This window comes from Ursus maritimus, unplaced genomic scaffold (genome assembly GCF_017311325.1).
Source record: "Ursus maritimus isolate PB19 unplaced genomic scaffold, ASM1731132v1 scaffold_22, whole genome shotgun sequence".
Classification (NCBI taxonomy): Eukaryota; Metazoa; Chordata; class Mammalia; order Carnivora; family Ursidae; genus Ursus; species Ursus maritimus.
The window spans coordinates 27,893,289-27,909,256 of record NW_024424675.1 but is presented as its reverse complement, the minus strand read 5'-3'; the positions used below and the strand labels follow the sequence as shown (position 1 = coordinate 27,909,256).

Sequence of the window (15,968 nt, the reverse complement as noted above, 5' to 3'; positions counted from 1 at the left end):
ACGCTCCATGTTATTCCAAAGGGAACATTTGACGAAGCGAAGTTCATTCCCAACCACCCTTCTTTTCTTGAATTCCTCGGGTTTCACCACCCCCAGTCTAGAAAGACATCGGCTCCATGTCTGAGCCCTCCGAGCTCCCTCTGCTTTAGGGGCCTCCCAGGAGAGCCCTCTGTGGTGGGGACAGGGACCAGGAGCCCTCCCCTGCCCTCTGTCCCAGGGATCACCCCTTTGTGAATTCAAATCAGCATGATTCAAGTGAGCTCACAGAAATGACCACAGCCACACTAGCCGGTGTTATTAAAAGGAATTTAATAATCTTAATTAAAAACTCTCAACAGTGAATTCTGTCACAGGCCTTGGCAGCTGGAAGCAACTCCAGGGGCATGCCCCTTTGGGTCGTGGTTGAGCCACGGTCTTGGATCGAGGCCCACCACTGCCACATGGCAAGGAGCTACCTGGAAGTTACTCCGATACAATATCAAAGATCCGCAAGGATTTTTTTTTTAAAAAAGTTTTAAATATATTAGACTCTCTTGATTGCCATTTTTACACAAAGCTGCTGATACAGTATACAGAGTTTTAACTTTTTTTTCACATAAAATACATTTTTCTTAAATGTTCTCTGTACATCAGTGGCTTCTGGTCTGGTGAATTATTGCGGAGGGCTGGGGGCCTGCAGACTTTTCCTCAGTGCGCAGAGCCGGGCCCCGCACTGTGGCGCTCGCAACGCCCATGGGAAGCAGGCCCTGTGGCGAACTGGCCAACAAGAGTCTCCTGTCAAGGAGAGGTCTACAGCTTCTGGCAAAGGGGGTCACTTAGGCAGAGTCAACCACTGACCACATGACCCTTTGCTCCTACGTGCACTGGGGTGGGGGAGGCTGTCCCCAAGCCACCATAGCAAGAGTTAAATACAGTCCTTCCAGGTATCTCATAAAAACTGCCCTTCTGGAAAGTGCCCCAGTATCGTGCTCTCGGAAAGCAACTGGGAGAGAGCTCAAGATCAAAAGGTATCTGACACCAATCACCGAAATGGTCTCCTGTTATTACAAAGCCAGCAAACTGTGGTGGGGGAGGACAGGGGACACCCCCCGGTTAGCCTTCCTAAGCCCACTGAACTTGACCCAACAGTACAGCGCAGTTTAATCGCTGCTGCATATTTGACGGATAATTATATCCTGAGCTCTTCAGTAGAGCTGGGTCTAGGGTTTATTCAACTTCCCTGAGCTCTTGCCAGGAACTCGCTATCCGATGATGGCCACCGATTTTCAGTAGTTTGGGGGCACGGGGTGGGAGCAAAGGCCAGAGCTCACAGTGAGCCACATGGCACATGCTTTGGAAGTGGCCTCCTTTCATTGGCCGGAAACTGCCGCCGGACCTGGGTCTCAGAGGGAGCTGAGCATCTGGTAGAAAACTTGCTAGCTTTCTTCCAGTTCCTTGATCCACACCCGCTGGGAGGAGAGGCAGACGCATGGGGAAAGGCTTCGGTGCTAAAGAAGTTCTTGCCTCCCATGATCCACTGGTGGGGCCGGAGGACTCCATAACAATGAGCAAGAGACAAGGAGTTTCAGAACCTGAGATGCATGTGGCAGCAAATTCCAGACTTTCGGTTCTTCTACATACTGACCTCAAACCGCTGTTATACAATGCCCCAAAGATGCTGGCCTGAAGGCAGCTATCCCTGAAAGTTCCAGACAGACTTGGAATGGTGTCTCCCTAGAACTCAAGATCCAGCATCTGCATTTAATAGCAAATGTTATTCAGGGACGGCCACGGCAGCAGATTCCCTGCTGAAGGGTTTCGTACTCGAGGGATTCCGGGCGCTAGAAACCAGGTTGGAGCAGGACCAGGATGCGGTCACTCTGTCTCAAGTGAACTGAATGGGCTGCTGCTATCTGCGGTCCTCAAGGGATGAAAACTGTAAAACGCGGTCTCCTCGCCCCCCCCCCTTATCCGCAGAAGCTAACGCAGTGCCTGGTATGTCTCAGCTGCTCAGTAAACTATGTGAGCAAATAAATGAGTCACCTTGACCCCACCTGGTCCCTCAACACCAAGGAGACCCTTAGGGAAAGCTCCCCAGGTACACGAAGCCCTAATAGGGAATGGCCTACCCCGACGGAAAACGAGAGCTAAAATGCCCATGAGTCTGCAGTTGGCGCCTGTCAGGGAATCAGCTGGGATTCCCGGCCTTCTGGGGGGAGATGGATGGCCCAGGAGGCAACGGGGAAAGGAGGGAATGGCCAGAAGGGCTCAGCGTCGGCAGGAAGTGCCTTCAGTCTCTGGCTCCCGAGCAAACAGATGGGAAACCTGCACGGCCCTCCTAGGCTGCTTCTGCTTGCAGCTTACGGTGGCTCAGGAGGAATTCGGGGTCAGTCTGGTCTGAACACTGTTTTAAAGCCAGAGGTTATGTGTATTCGGGATCATCCTCTGCCCTGCTCCAGCCCTAGGCTGACACGATGCAGAGCCTGCCCCACATACCAGGGACGCGGGAGGCATCACGCCTACCCGTCTGCAGTCTCCTGAGCTGCCCCTCCTCCCTCGACTGGATCTGTCCTGGAGTTGGGGTGGGGCTGGCCTGGTGCTGGGACCCTCCCTGCACCCAGGAGCCACCAGGCGCACAGTGACCCCACTGGGCCCTCTGCTCTCTGGTCCAGTTGTCCTGCTCCTGCGGAAGCATCAGCCAGGCCCCTGGGATCCAGCTCCCTCTCTGGGCTATGCGGCCATGGAGGCCCCAGTGGGGACTGGAACTGACATACAGCAGAGCCCATTACTAGAATTGTGGCACAAGGGGGCTCCTCCAGCCCCAGACTCCTGCCTCCCTGCCCCGGCCCAGGTGCCCCTCAGGGAGGATTTCTCACAGGCTCAGAAAGATTAGAAGGAACCCAGAGTTGTCCCCCAATCCCGGAATCTGGACGAGGGGACACCTTCAGAGCTCTAAGGAGGTAGTTTTAGGACAAATAAGAGGCGCGCAGAGCAGGAAACAAACCCGCTGCTGATCAGCACACCAACAGGTTTTGGCTGAGCCTGCGGACAGTACCCAACTCATGGGTCAGCAATTTCAAGGGGCCTCTTGAGAAGATGCAGTGGAGAGGGGGTGGGCGGCCTGCCCTTCTCAGTCTCCCCTCCCCAGCATCAGGGAGACTGGGGCTATGAGACTGTTGGGCCGTGGGAAGGCCCAACTCCAGCCCCACCACCACTCTCCTGAATGCAATACAGGGTGTTGGCCATGGGCACCCTGGATTTGCAGCCTTGGGGTGTCACCACTCCCACGGGAGTAGGTTGGGAGCTCCTCGGCCTGGCAGGATCTCACAAGGGCCACCTGGCAGACTTGTCTCACCAAGCACTCCAGAAAAGGCAAAGCTGGGCCGGGGGTCCTGAGCATTGACTCGGGGAGGAGTGGGGGGCTCCCAGCAGTCCCTCTCTGCTCACTCTGATGGCTCAGGCTGAGGAAGGCTGGCTGACAGAGGCTGGACTGAAGCCACCTGAATATTCCCAGAGATCGCCCAGGGCCCTGGGCTCTGTCACGGCCACCGGAGATGCTTGCAGAAATTAATAACACCAACTCCCTCTTCTCCCTGGAAAGCCCTTCCAACGCAAGCGCCTCCCTTAGCTCCATGCTTCCAACACTAGTCAGAAAAACCTAGTGATCATGATACTACCCAGGAAAGAAAGCAAGAAAGCAAACTCCGTTATCTCCCACCTGGAGTACTGCAGCCTAAGAAAACCCTTTTATCAAATGCACTTTTGGACACACTGAATTTGTTCCCCCTTCCCTCCAATTTTTGATACTTCCATCCAGAAATAAAATGGGTTTGGATTATTCCAGGAATAGAAGAGCCCGGCTCTCGACCTCAGTCTCTGGGCAGTCCCACAGCTGGCTCCCGGCATGCGCAAGGCTCTGGGGAGCAGGCCACTGCCCATCTCACGGACCCATGTGGGTTCACAGCTCCCTCTGATCCAAGAGCAGACTTCTTGCTCCTTCCAGCTGTGGCTGGTGGCCCAAGCCTCGGTGTGACTCCGGGTCGGACTGCGAGCCTCAGCTTAGCAGGCCCCCCTCCCTGCTAAAGCCACGTTGGCAGTGGGTGACGAAACTGAGTCTTAGCCTCAATCCTTTTGGGAAGAGCCCACAAAATATCAGTCCCACCTGCTTCCCATGAGCCCAGCCGTGTCATTCCTACACATGGTGGAGTGTGTGTGTGTGTGTGTGTGCACGTGTGTGCACGCGCGCGCGCGCGCCTGGTGTGTGATATGCAAGTACTGATCCAGAGAAGCCTTTACCGACAACAGAACTGGAATCCCAGCCCCCCTCCCAAAATCTGACAGCAGGGTGAGTCAGGAAGCCACTACAGGCCTTGTTTCTGATGGCAGACAATGCAGCAGGAAGCGGAACCGTGGGAAGTGGCGATGCTATGGGCCGTTGGGGGAGAGGTGGGGTCAGCATTCCCCTGGAAAGCAGAGCCCACCTCCCCGCAAGCTGCCCTCTGATGTCTCCCTAGCCAGGGCTGCCGGGCGGGCCTGGACTCCAGAGACCCTTCCCCGAAGCTCTCCCTTCTCCGTCACCCAGAGACTAGGAGATGCGGCAGCAGCCGTGGACCTTCTCCTCCATCTCCTCCATGGGGGCCTTGAACTTCAAGAGTGGGGGATCTCCGCTGGTGACCGTGTAATAGACCGAGGTGCCATTGCTGCTATATGGTGAAGTTCTGCCTCCGATCAAGGGGGCCTTGCCTTCGCTGCTGCCCTCGCCCGTCCTGGCCATGCTGCTGCCCAGGTGGGTGCTCAGGAAGGGGTGGCTGAGCAGCTTGGCTGCCGCCCGCTGCCGCTTCAGCTCCAGAAGCGTCTGGGGGCTCTGTTCCTTGTAGCCACTCCAGGGAGGGGTGGCGTCGGCCACGCCGGGATTGCCGTAGGCCATGTTGTAGTCAGGCACCTCATGCACTTTCCAGACGTCCCCGTTGGACAGCGCGTACTGGTAGGTGCTGACCGGAGCCCGGAGGCCATTCTCAACAGGCCCATCCATGTCACTCCGTGGGATCTTGGTAGAGAACTCAGAGAGCAGCACGGGCTTCTCCAGCCGCGGGTTCTGAGGGGGAGAAGGACGACATTACCAGCCGGTTAGAGGATTTGAACTCACTCCCCACTGCATCTCTGCGGAGGGCATTCTTGTTGGGACCTGTCCTCCCTCCGTTTGCCCAACTGGGCTGATAGGACCTGCGTTCTGCTTTGGGGGACTCGCCCATCTAAGTGCTTTGGGAGAGCTGACTGATCCCCATCCTTGCCGCAGGGGCTGGACCATGACCCAGGCCTTGCCAGTCACCAGACTCACAGCAGCAACGGGTTCTTGACTGAAATGAATTCCGTGAAACTCAACGCTGGGACTTAGGCCAGAACAACTGAGACAGAGAAGTTCTGTGCGTGCAGAACTGGAGGGTGGTGGGAACGATGGAGGTGGGGGGCTGGGGAGACTGCACGTCAAAGGGCCTGCTTGACCCTGAAGCTGACGTGAAGGGAGGCCGAAGGAGTTTTTGGTCACTTGTAATCTTTCCTCTGTATTCCCAGCAAATATCTACTCCAAACAGCAGAGATTCTAACCCAGAAATCCCTGGATAACAAGAGCTTTAAAAGGAGCCGCTGCCTAGAAACTAAAAACTAAACTAGAAACTGGAAACTAGAAACTAGAATCTAAAAGACGGCTACATTTGGTATCACACAAATGTAAAGCATAGTAAAACTCACCACAAATGAAGTCAAAAGACACATTAAAAAAACTGCAACGTACATGACAGGAAAGGGGCTAATTTCCCAAATAAACAACTCCTAAAAGATCATTTTAAAAAGCCCAACTATCTAACAGAAAAAAGCCAGCAAAGGAGACCGACGTGCAGTTCACAGCAATGATGATGATGATGATGATGATGATGATGATATTACTATTATTAAACATATGCTATTATGTTTATAGCATATAAACACAGGAGAAAATATTCAATCTCACTCATAATTAATGACACAAAAATTAAAGCAACAAAATATCTTTACCTATCACATTGACAAATATTTTTAAAAATGTGTTATGACTCAGTGTCGACAAGAGTGTGGGAAAACAGGCAGGTACGTAAAGTGCTACAATCTCTTTGGAGGACAGTATCCCATCACCCCCCACCCCTCCAAAATTCATTTTTAAGGAAGAATGCATACTTTGCACCAGGAAGCCCATTTCTAGGACTTCATTTCACAGGTATACGTTCCCTTAGGGGAGAAAAGCCTGAAAGTCACCATTAGGCAGGAGGGAAATTATGGCAAGTACTTGTTCTGGAATGTTCCACATCTGGTAAAAAGAACGAAGGCAATCTTCCTGTGCTGACTCGTGATTCCAAGAATCTCCATTTCTTAGAAAGATCTCTAAGAAATATACAATTAGGTTAAGACACAGTAAGGTGAGGGGCACTTTCCATAGCAAGCTTCCACGCCTGTGTGTCTGCTCTTTTTGTTTTTAATGGCACCTCTGAGCCATGCAGGCAGACTGATGCCACATTTGGGGCATTTTTTTTTCAGCTTGAATTTCTGTATCTATTTTCTTTGCTTCCGGAATGATCCTGGAAAAGACCATTCTTCATTACCTACATCAGCACTTCTCTGACTCCAAGTGCGTGTGAGACCCCTGGGGCTCTGGTGGAAAAGCACACACTGAATCGCCAGGTCTGGGCAGGGACTCGAACTCCAGCATTTCTAACAAAGTCCTGATGTTGCTCTGATGAGCACGGATCTAAGACACTAGTTCTCAGCTTCGGACGCGCACTGGAGTCACCGGGGGGGCTAAAAACACATGGACAATGGCCATTTTGAAAAGGCTGCATCGTGGAATTCCCATCCTGTGACACTCTGGAAAAGGCAAAACCATGGGGCCAGGAAAAGATCAGTGGTTGCCAGGGGGTTGGGGAGGGAGGGCCAGGCGGAGCATCAGGGATTTTTAGGGCAGTGGAAGTAATCTGTATGAAGCTGTAATGATGGATATGTGACATCACACACTTGTCAACATCCACAGAATGTCGAACACTGAGGGTAAACTCTAACGTAAACTATGGACTTTGGTTAATGATCATGTATCAATACTGGCTCATCAATGATCACCGACCTACCGCACTAAAGCAAGGTGTTAATACCCGTGGAAGCCGGGCGACGTGACGAAGGGCGTGTGTGGAAACTGTATGTACTTCTATGTATGTCTGCTACAAACTACAACTGCTGCGAAAAGTCAAGTCTATTAATTTTTTTTTTAAACACATCGATACAGTGCTTGGGCCCCAAGCCCAAAGATTCAGATTTAATTAGGTTGCAACCTAGACATCAGAATTTAAAAAAACAAAAACAAAAACACCTCCGCAGGTGATTTTCTGGTACAGGGAAGTTTGTGAGCCACTGGTGGAAGAGATGGGCCTGTTGCATCACTCCTGAGCCTCGTGCCAGGAAGTCAGCTCTGCGAAAGTAGGTGCCAAAGCCAGCCCTGGGGGCTAACAGGGAGCAGTCTTGGCAGAAACCCGACAAGCCAGCCCTGGGGGCTAACCGGGGGCAGTCTTGGCAGAAACCCGACAAGCCAGCCCTGGGGGCTAACCGGGGGCAGTCTTGGCAGAAACCCGACAAGCCAGCCCTGGGGGCTAACCGGGGGCAGTCTTGGCAGAAACCCGACTTGCGGGTCAGACCGAGCAAACGCTCCCTTAGATGAGCGGTTGTCAAGTTCTTGTGTGCATCAGAATCCCCTGCGGGGCTAGTTAAAACACAGATTGCGGGTAAAACCCAGAGCCCATGGTGCAGGATTCAGGGCACCTGGGCGGGGCCAGAGAATTTGCATTTCTAACACGTTCGAGGCGATGCTGCTCCTGCTGGTCCGGGGACCCCACTTTGAGAATGTCCACCTTAGAGACTCTCCCAGCCTTGCCAGTACCTAAAGTCTTGCACGGGGTAGGTCACAAAAGGAAGGAGCTCGGGGCTTCGTAGCTGTGCCCTGCCATCTCCTTGGTTTCCGCCAGGCTGGGACCGGGATCTGGGGCCCTGGACCTTGTCAGTGGTCCTTGGGGCTGGATGGCTGGGTGACTGGCCCGAAGCCCAGAGCTCCTCATTCCTTTTTCTTTGCAAAACAGCCCCTTTGTTTGCCTTCACCTAACTCCCGAACAACCCACAGCGTTGTTGATGAGGACACCGTAGGAGTTAAGGGCAAACTCAGGCCACATCCTCCTGCCCCCTCCCCTGCAGAGCTGATAATTTATGCAGCTCCACACCCGCGAGCACTTCTGGCAGAGTCCTAGGTCTGTGAGATCTGAACAAACACGGGGACAGGTGTGGAGGAGGAGCTGCTTCCGTGAGGATTTCTTTAAGAATCTCAGTCTGTCCCAGAGGTCAATAAGGAAAAGAGAAGCAACCCAACAAAAAAGGGGCAAAAGAACAGACACTGCACAAAAGAAGATAGGCAGACGGCCAATAAGCACATGAAAACGTGTTCCCCATCATCCACCGTCAGGGAGATACAAATTTAAAATGCGAGTTCCCGCAGCAAGCCCGCCAGGATGGCTCGGATGAAAAGGGCTGAGTACATCAGGGACTGGCAAGAAGAGCTCAGTGGGGCTGCTGGGAGAGCAGACAGGTACAGTCGCTCTGGAAGATGGCTTGGCAGTACGTCTAGTAGCCTCCCCATGACTCATTCTGCATTCCTGGCTATACAATCCTACAGAAAATAGGGCTTATGCCCACCACGAACCATGTGTAAGAATGTTTTGAGCAGGGGCGCCTGGGTGGCTCCGTTGTTAAGCGTCTGCCTTCGGCTCAGGCCATGATCCCAGAGTCCTGGGATCGAGCCCCACATGGGGCTCCCTGCTCAGCAGGAGGCCTGCTTCTCCCTCTCCCTCTGCCCCTGCTTGTGTTCCCTCTCTCACTGTCTATCTCTCTCTATCAAATAAATAAATAAAATCTTTAAAAAAAATGTTTTGAGCAGCTTTATTCAAAATAGCCCCAAACCTGCAACAACCCAAGTGTCCGCCAACAGGAGAACGGACCCATAGGTTGTAGCATATTTAAACAACAGAACTCTCCAGAGCAAGGAGAAAGAATGAACTACTGCCGTATGCCTGCACAGGGACGGATCTCATGGTCACGAAGGAAGTCAGACAGAGAAGACTACAGACCGCCTGGGCCGATTCTATGCAGCTGTGGCCGCAAAACTCATCTTTTGTGCTCCAAGGTAAACAGTGGCTACTTTTAAGGTGGGAGGACCACTGAAAGAGAATCTGGGAGCTTTCTGGGGTGATGGAAATGCTCTACCCATTCACCTGAGGGTATACGTTTATAAAAGTTCACTGAAAAACCCGTTTAAGATTTGGGTACTGTAGGTAAGTTCAACTCACTCACAAAGGAAAGGTGAATAAATGTGATTTAATTTCGGTCTGCAGCTCCTTTCTCCCTGCCCCGAGGCACTAGGCAGAACAAAGCCTCTGCGCTGCCCTCTCTGTCCCCAGCCAGGGCTGCGATTGGGAAACAGAGACACAGACACACACAAGGAAGAAGGCCATGTGGCGAGGGAGGCAGACACTGGAGCCCTGTGAGAAAAGCCGGGGAATGCCTGAGCCACCGGAAGCTAGGAGAGAGGCATGCAACGGATTGCCTTTCGGAGCCCCCAGAAGAAACCAACCCTGTTCGCCCTTTGATTTTTAGACTTCTGGCCTCCAGAACTGTGAGAGAATAGATTTCTACGGTTCTGAGCCACCGAGTTTGTGGTCATGTGATCCAGGGGTTCTAGAAAACCAACATGGCATCCGCTTAAGAAAGCAGTTCAGGGGCGCCTGGGTGGCACAGCGGTTAAGCGTCTGCCTTCGGCTCAGGGCGTGATCCCATCTTTCTGGGATCGAGCCCCACATCAGGCTCCTCCGCTATGAGCCTGCTTCTTCCTCTCCCACTCCCCCTGCCTGTGTTCCCTCTCTCGCTGGCTGTCTCTGTCTCTGTCGAATAAATAAATAAAATCTTTAAAAAAAAAAAAAAAAAAAAAAAGAAAGCAGTTCAAGGCCAGACCACTGGCTACGCATGGAGCGGGCTTCTTAGAGCTCCGACCAGTACCCTACTCAGTTTTTCCAAACACCTCCTCCAACCAGATGTGCTCTGTAAACACAATTCTCAACATCTAGCTCTGTTCCCCCCCAAAAGTTCTAGTGCCCTTAGCGCCCAGGGTGGCCGCTGTACTGAGCCTCCTTCTGGGGAGTCCAGAACCAGAGTTGCAGGCGCACAAGCCGGCATGCGGCAGGTGCTTCCTGTCTGTGACGGGACCCTGCTGGGTGCCAAAGCTCCCAGCTCGGACTCTCACGCCCCCGGGGCCGCCTCTAAGCTCAGGAGCCACAGCACCAAAGGGGATCCCGCTGGTGTACGGGCACCGCCCCGCTGCCCTCCCTCCGAAGGCTCTGACAGGAAGAGGCCAGGACCAGGCCGGGGCCCTGTCCTCCTCCCCAGACATCAGCCGACACTGAGGCAGGGCGCGAAGCCACTCACTGGGTCCTTATTCTCTTGGTCCGTCCTGGTCTCCCGGATGTCCCCGTTGTAGGTGGCGGTCCGGGGATCCTCTGCCGCGCTCCGCTGCTGCCACAGGATGGCCTCTCCCTCATACTCTTTCCTGTACAGGTTGGTCCTGTCCGACAGGCTGGCTCGACGCACCACCTTCCTGAGGGGAGAGAGGAGGTGCTGGAGGGCTGCGCCCAAGCGCCGCAGGCAGGGGCACCCCCCGGGGACCGCGGCCGGCCTGCCCTGACTCACCCACGGCTCCCCGCGCTGGACGTTCTCCGGCTCAAGGAGGACTTGTGTCTCAGCTGTGACTTCATGATGACGTCATGCTTGTGTTTTAGCTCCAACAGCAGGACTTTGAACTCCTCCTCCTCACACAGGTCTGAAGGGGTAGAGGAGGCTGTTGTGGGGAGCCGTGCAGGGACCCGTGGCCCCCAACGGCCCTCGAGACCACAGGAGCTGCCACCCCAATGCACTGAAAACTCCCAGCATCTTTTGGGGGCATCCAGGGAAGGGAGTAAACAAGGCTGGCCTCACTTCCTGGGCTACACCCCAATCCTTAGAGGACAAGAACAAGAAACCCAGGGCCCATACAGTCACAGCTCCTAAGGCTCTCAGCTATGATCAAAAGATCCATCCACCTTCAGTAGTTTCCAAAAGGAGTCATCAACTCTCCAGTGATATAAGAAGTATCAAGAGAAACAAGCAGGTAGTCTATGCAGCCCAAGCCAAAACTTATATATATCTCGAATCGGATATATCTACCCACTCAATCCACTCAATCCACCCAACCCCTTCATTCATCTATCCACCTACTCTCTGACCTAGCCATCCACCCATAGATCCATCCCCTACCCACCCATCCATCCATCATCTACCCTCCATCCATCCATCCTCCATCATCCATCCATCATCCATCCATCCATCCATCCATCCATCCATCCTCCATCCTCCATCCATCCATCCATCCTCCATCCATCCATCCATCCATCCATCCACTCATCCATACATTTATCTAACCATCTATCCATCCATACATTAATCTACTCTTCATTAATTTATTCATTCATTCTTCTACCCTTCCACACACCAATCCACCATCCAGCCAACTCTATATTTACCCAATTATCCCACTATCCACCAAATAATTGATGAGTACCTAAGTGTACTGGGTTGTATGCTGGACTTACCTATTGGCATCTCATCCATGGATGTCCTAGCACTGAGACTGGCCCCATGGGATACCAATAGCTCTGCCATCTGCATCTGAAACACAGAAAGAAGTCCACGTTCTCCCTGGGGGTCAAAAAGCCTAGGAGGTAGAGAGAGGATCTGACATAAAGAATGATGGGGCAAAGCTGGTTCCCAGGGAAGGCTCTGAACCATGGAGCCAGGGATCCTGGCAACACAGTGGGCTTGACATCTCCTCCAACATGCCTGGGCCATGCCAAGGGATAAAAGAAGGAGTCTGCGGTAAATCTAGAGCTGCCAGGTATCTAAGGAGAGACTGCAAAAGCTGCAGTCAGAGTTTTATATCTGGGAAATAAAGGGAGAAATGACGCAAATCAGAAATGTGAGGAATTTTCTAATTGTAAATTTGATTATCTTCTTAGGACACAACTTATCAAATGTTTTCGTAAACTCTCTAGGTCTTTTCCTATCCCACAAACTAGTTGTAGTCAACACCTTAAGTGGGTCTTGTGAACCAACTGCCAGCCCAAAGGACAGCAGGTGGGTCCTGCGTGCCCTCCCTCACAGCCCGAAGCTGACAGTTACCTGTCCCCAGAAGGCAGCCGCGTGCAGGGGCTCCCAGCCATCCCAGTCCTTCACGTCCACACGCACTCCGTGGTCCAGGAGGAGCTCGGCTGCCCGCAGGTATCCATTGGCTCCAGCTATGTGCAGCTGAAGGCGAGGGGAAAGTGAGCCTTCCCTATGGATGCCAGTCCCACTTTCGGAGGTGGGACAGCCCTCTTCCCAACCCAAATCCCAACTCATTTCCGGGGACGGTAGAATGTAATTGAATGAAGCAGAAATCCAGCCACATTGCAAAGTATTATTAAGGCTGCTCTTCACCCTGTGGTTGGTCTGAGGGCCCCTGTGGTTAAGGCAACAGCACTTACTGAGTCCCTACCATGTGCTGAGCTCTGAGGAAGGGGTTCCAGAGGCCCAGCATGGTGGTTTTCAAACGTCTACAAATTCTCTGACACACCTCCCTCCAGAGATGAAGTTTAATTCCTCTTGCCTTGAATGTGGGCCAGAACAAGTGACTCACTTCTAACAAGTAGGACGTTGGTGGTGTGTGATTTCTGCGGTGAGGTCATAAGAGGCATCACTGTTTCTACCTCACGCTCTCTGGGATCAATCACTCCAGGACAAAGCAGCCATCATGCAGTACGGACCCTTAAGCATCCCTAAGGAGAGGCCGTAAGGAGGTGAAACACTGAGGCCTCCTGCCGACAGCCAGCACCAACTGGCAAGCCATGTGAGTGCGCCATCTTGGAAGTGGATCTTCCGCCCTGGTCAAGTCTTCAGATGACTGCAGCCTCCTGAGAGACCCCCAAGCAGAGCTACCCAGCCAAGTTGTTCCCAATTCCCTAACCACAGAAACCATGTGAGATAATAAATATTGATCGTTGCTTCAAGAGGCTAAGTTTTGGGCTCGTTCGTTACACAATAGGCAATCAGTACATCCAATAAAGGAAAGCCTCGTGCTGCAGCCACAACTCTTCTACCTGACACCATTCAAGGCCTCTGGTGACGGACACCACCATGGGGACCTCACTTGTCGCATCTGATCTCCGGAAAGTACATGAAGCATTTAGCACGTGACAGACACTTAGTAACATTCTCAAAGAGCCGTGAGTGATGACGAGGTCCCCCGTGGGAACGGATGGATGAGGGAGTAAGGCGATAGGCAGAGGTGAGAGCCCAAGGAGGCCAGCAGAAGGCTCGCTGGGAGGAGACCAGAGAGCTCCGGGGGGCTGAGATCTGGGGCAACAGAGCTGCAGGCTGTGGGACAGAGAAGGCTCGGCCCTAGAAAGCAGCCCCTCAAACACAGCCCTGATGGTCAGACGCTGCCTCAGCCTGGGGTCTGGTTGCTATAGGTTCTGGCAAACAGAGGTTTTCCTTTATTTTTCAATTTGCAGAATAAGCCCGGGGTGTGATCTGGTCCAGGCATCCATGGAAATTAGAATAATCATCTGATTTATAAATGTGTGATGTTTGCCAGCTGTGGAGGATGACACCCGGCAGGGCCAGCCAGACATTACAAACTGTGCAGCCTCGTACTTGGAGGGAATAAAAAGGCATGACTGGGATAATGATAGCATTAGTAATAATAATGATACTGTGAACCACTAATATCTACTGAGGGTTTAGAGAATCCCATGTATTCCTCCCAACAGCCTGGTGAGGAAGGGGCTATTAGTTATCCCCACTTTACTGGGAAGGAAGACCCGAGGCCTAGTATGGGTCTGGCCCATGTGGTCTGGGCCACCCCGAGGCCAGCCTCAGTCCAAGAGGAGGAAACCCGTGTGTCTGGAGGGCCCAGCCACAGACCCAAGGGAGCTCCAGCCAGGGTGGGCCCTGCCCCAGGACAGCCTGGCTTTGCCTTTATACTGCAGCGTTCAGTCTCACTACGGGACTCTATCTTTGAGTGCGGGGCTGAGCAGGGACCCAGTTAATAGGAAAGAGTATGAGGCAGAGGGTGGGGCTCAGGAAGCAGGTGGGAGAAGCCCAGTGATTACACCTGAGCCAGCAGGGCAGGCCTGAGGGCCACTGAGGAGTCTTGGTACCGCTGAGCCCTACCTGGTAAGCGCAAGATTTTGAGGCTCCTGAGTGCTCACGGCCAGCATGGACCCCAAGCCAAGGCCAGGGCCCAGCCATCAGTGAAGGGGGTACATGGGCTTCCGAGCCCATGCTCTTGCTTTCAGTTAGAGCCTCAGAAGCAGACCCTCCCCAATACTGGGCTCCATCGCGCTGGAAGAGCCTATGGAGAGAGGCCAAAGTTGCCAGTCCCTGACACTGGAGCTGAAAGGATGAGCGGAGCCAATCAGGCAGACCCGAGAGAGAAGAGGGCTCCCTTGTTCTCTGTCTCCAGGGTCTAGGGAAGCATGTGGCACACAGGTGTGTGTGGACAGGATGGATGGATGAACTGACGGATGGATGGATGGATGGGTGGATGGATGACTGGGGGTGTCTGGACTCGGAAGTCAAAGAACCCAGGGGAAAGGCTGTTGCGGCGAGGTTCGGGGAGGCTGCTGAGGGGTGGGAGAAGAGATCCTAAGGCAGGGGAATGGACGGTGCAAAGCAAGGTGGCACGGGCGACTGGGTGGCTGGCAGCTCCAGTCTTTACGTGGGAGACACCCCTACAGGGCGACAACATAATGAGCTCGGACGGACACGTGGAATGTGAGGGGAAGGAGGAACTGGGAGACAGAGCTGGTGGACAGCAGGGCTCCTGACTCCCAGCCCCAGCTGAGACTGGCTGGATTCTCGAAGGCGCTAAGCCCCGCTCTGCTCACTCTGTATTCCAGGGGCAACCCTGGCCCCAAAGCCGGTCTGGAGGAGGTTCAAGGCCACGGACGGGCCCCAACTGTATCAGCTTAACTTCGACCAGGTGCTGGGCCCCTGCAGTCCCAGCCCGTCTGGGTTCTGGTACTGAGCCCCCCAGCCCCGGCCCGCCGGCCCATCTGCTCACCAGTGTGGCGCCCTGGGCATCCACCCAGTCAAGGTCCTGGCCCGCGGCGATCATACAGTGAATGTCTGCAATCATCTGCTGCTCAGGGGCTGCCCGCATCTCGTTGATTCTCTCTTGGGTGATGCCTGCATAGGAAGAGGGGATTGAGACGTCACCCCGGGCCTAGGCCCCACGCGGGGAGGGGTGGCGGGGCAGATGGCCGAGGCATGGCTCCTGCTCCGCAGGGTCTGCCGGGCAAGGGAGTAGACAGGCAGGCCCATAGGTCACTGTCTCCCAGGCCCAGTGAAGACACACCCACGGACCAGCCCACAGAACAAGGCCACTCCTGCCTGGTGCCCAGGAGGCACCACAATAGTTTTGGTTACTGTTGCATATTCTGTTCCTCTACATCAGAAATCCCTACCGTCCGCCTGTCTGCCTCCACCTGTCTGCCTCCACCCGTCTGCCTCCACCTGTCTGCCTCCACCAGCTCAAATGGCTGGCTCTGCCTCATGCTGTAGACCCGGCCAGGATCACCTCCCTTGCTGACCTCCTCTGACCACCTATCTGACCAGGTGTTCTGGTAGTTCCCCTCGTCCCGTCCACGGCTGAGTCTGCAGCACAGTGCTTCATGAATTTCCATTATGGGAATGAATGAATGAACAAATACATAACTTCTGAGTAGCAAGCTGAGTCAATTGAGGTGGAAGGACCTGGACAGACGTTCTGTAGCCTGAATCTCTGGCTAACAGTCTAAGTGTTC

The 15,968-nt window shown here is 53.6% G+C and overlaps 1 protein-coding gene across 1 annotated transcript in view; it reads right to left on the bottom strand.

Moving 5' to 3' along the window:
* Positions 1-292: 292 nt before the first annotated feature.
* The window catches only part of PPP1R16B (protein phosphatase 1 regulatory subunit 16B), a 68,307-nt gene continuing 52,631 nt past the window's right edge, over positions 293-15,968 (bottom strand). The window contains exons 5-10 of the mRNA XM_040638306.1: positions 15,227-15,351; positions 12,304-12,429; positions 11,718-11,793; positions 10,780-10,909; positions 10,519-10,687; positions 293-5,074 (exon numbers count right to left, since the gene is read on the bottom strand). Of these exons, the coding sequence (XP_040494240.1) occupies positions 4,565-5,074; positions 10,519-10,687; positions 10,780-10,909; positions 11,718-11,793; positions 12,304-12,429; positions 15,227-15,351 (1,136 nt within the window). The 3' untranslated portion in view covers positions 293-4,564. The remainder of the gene's footprint in view (positions 5,075-10,518; positions 10,688-10,779; positions 10,910-11,717; positions 11,794-12,303; positions 12,430-15,226; positions 15,352-15,968) is intronic.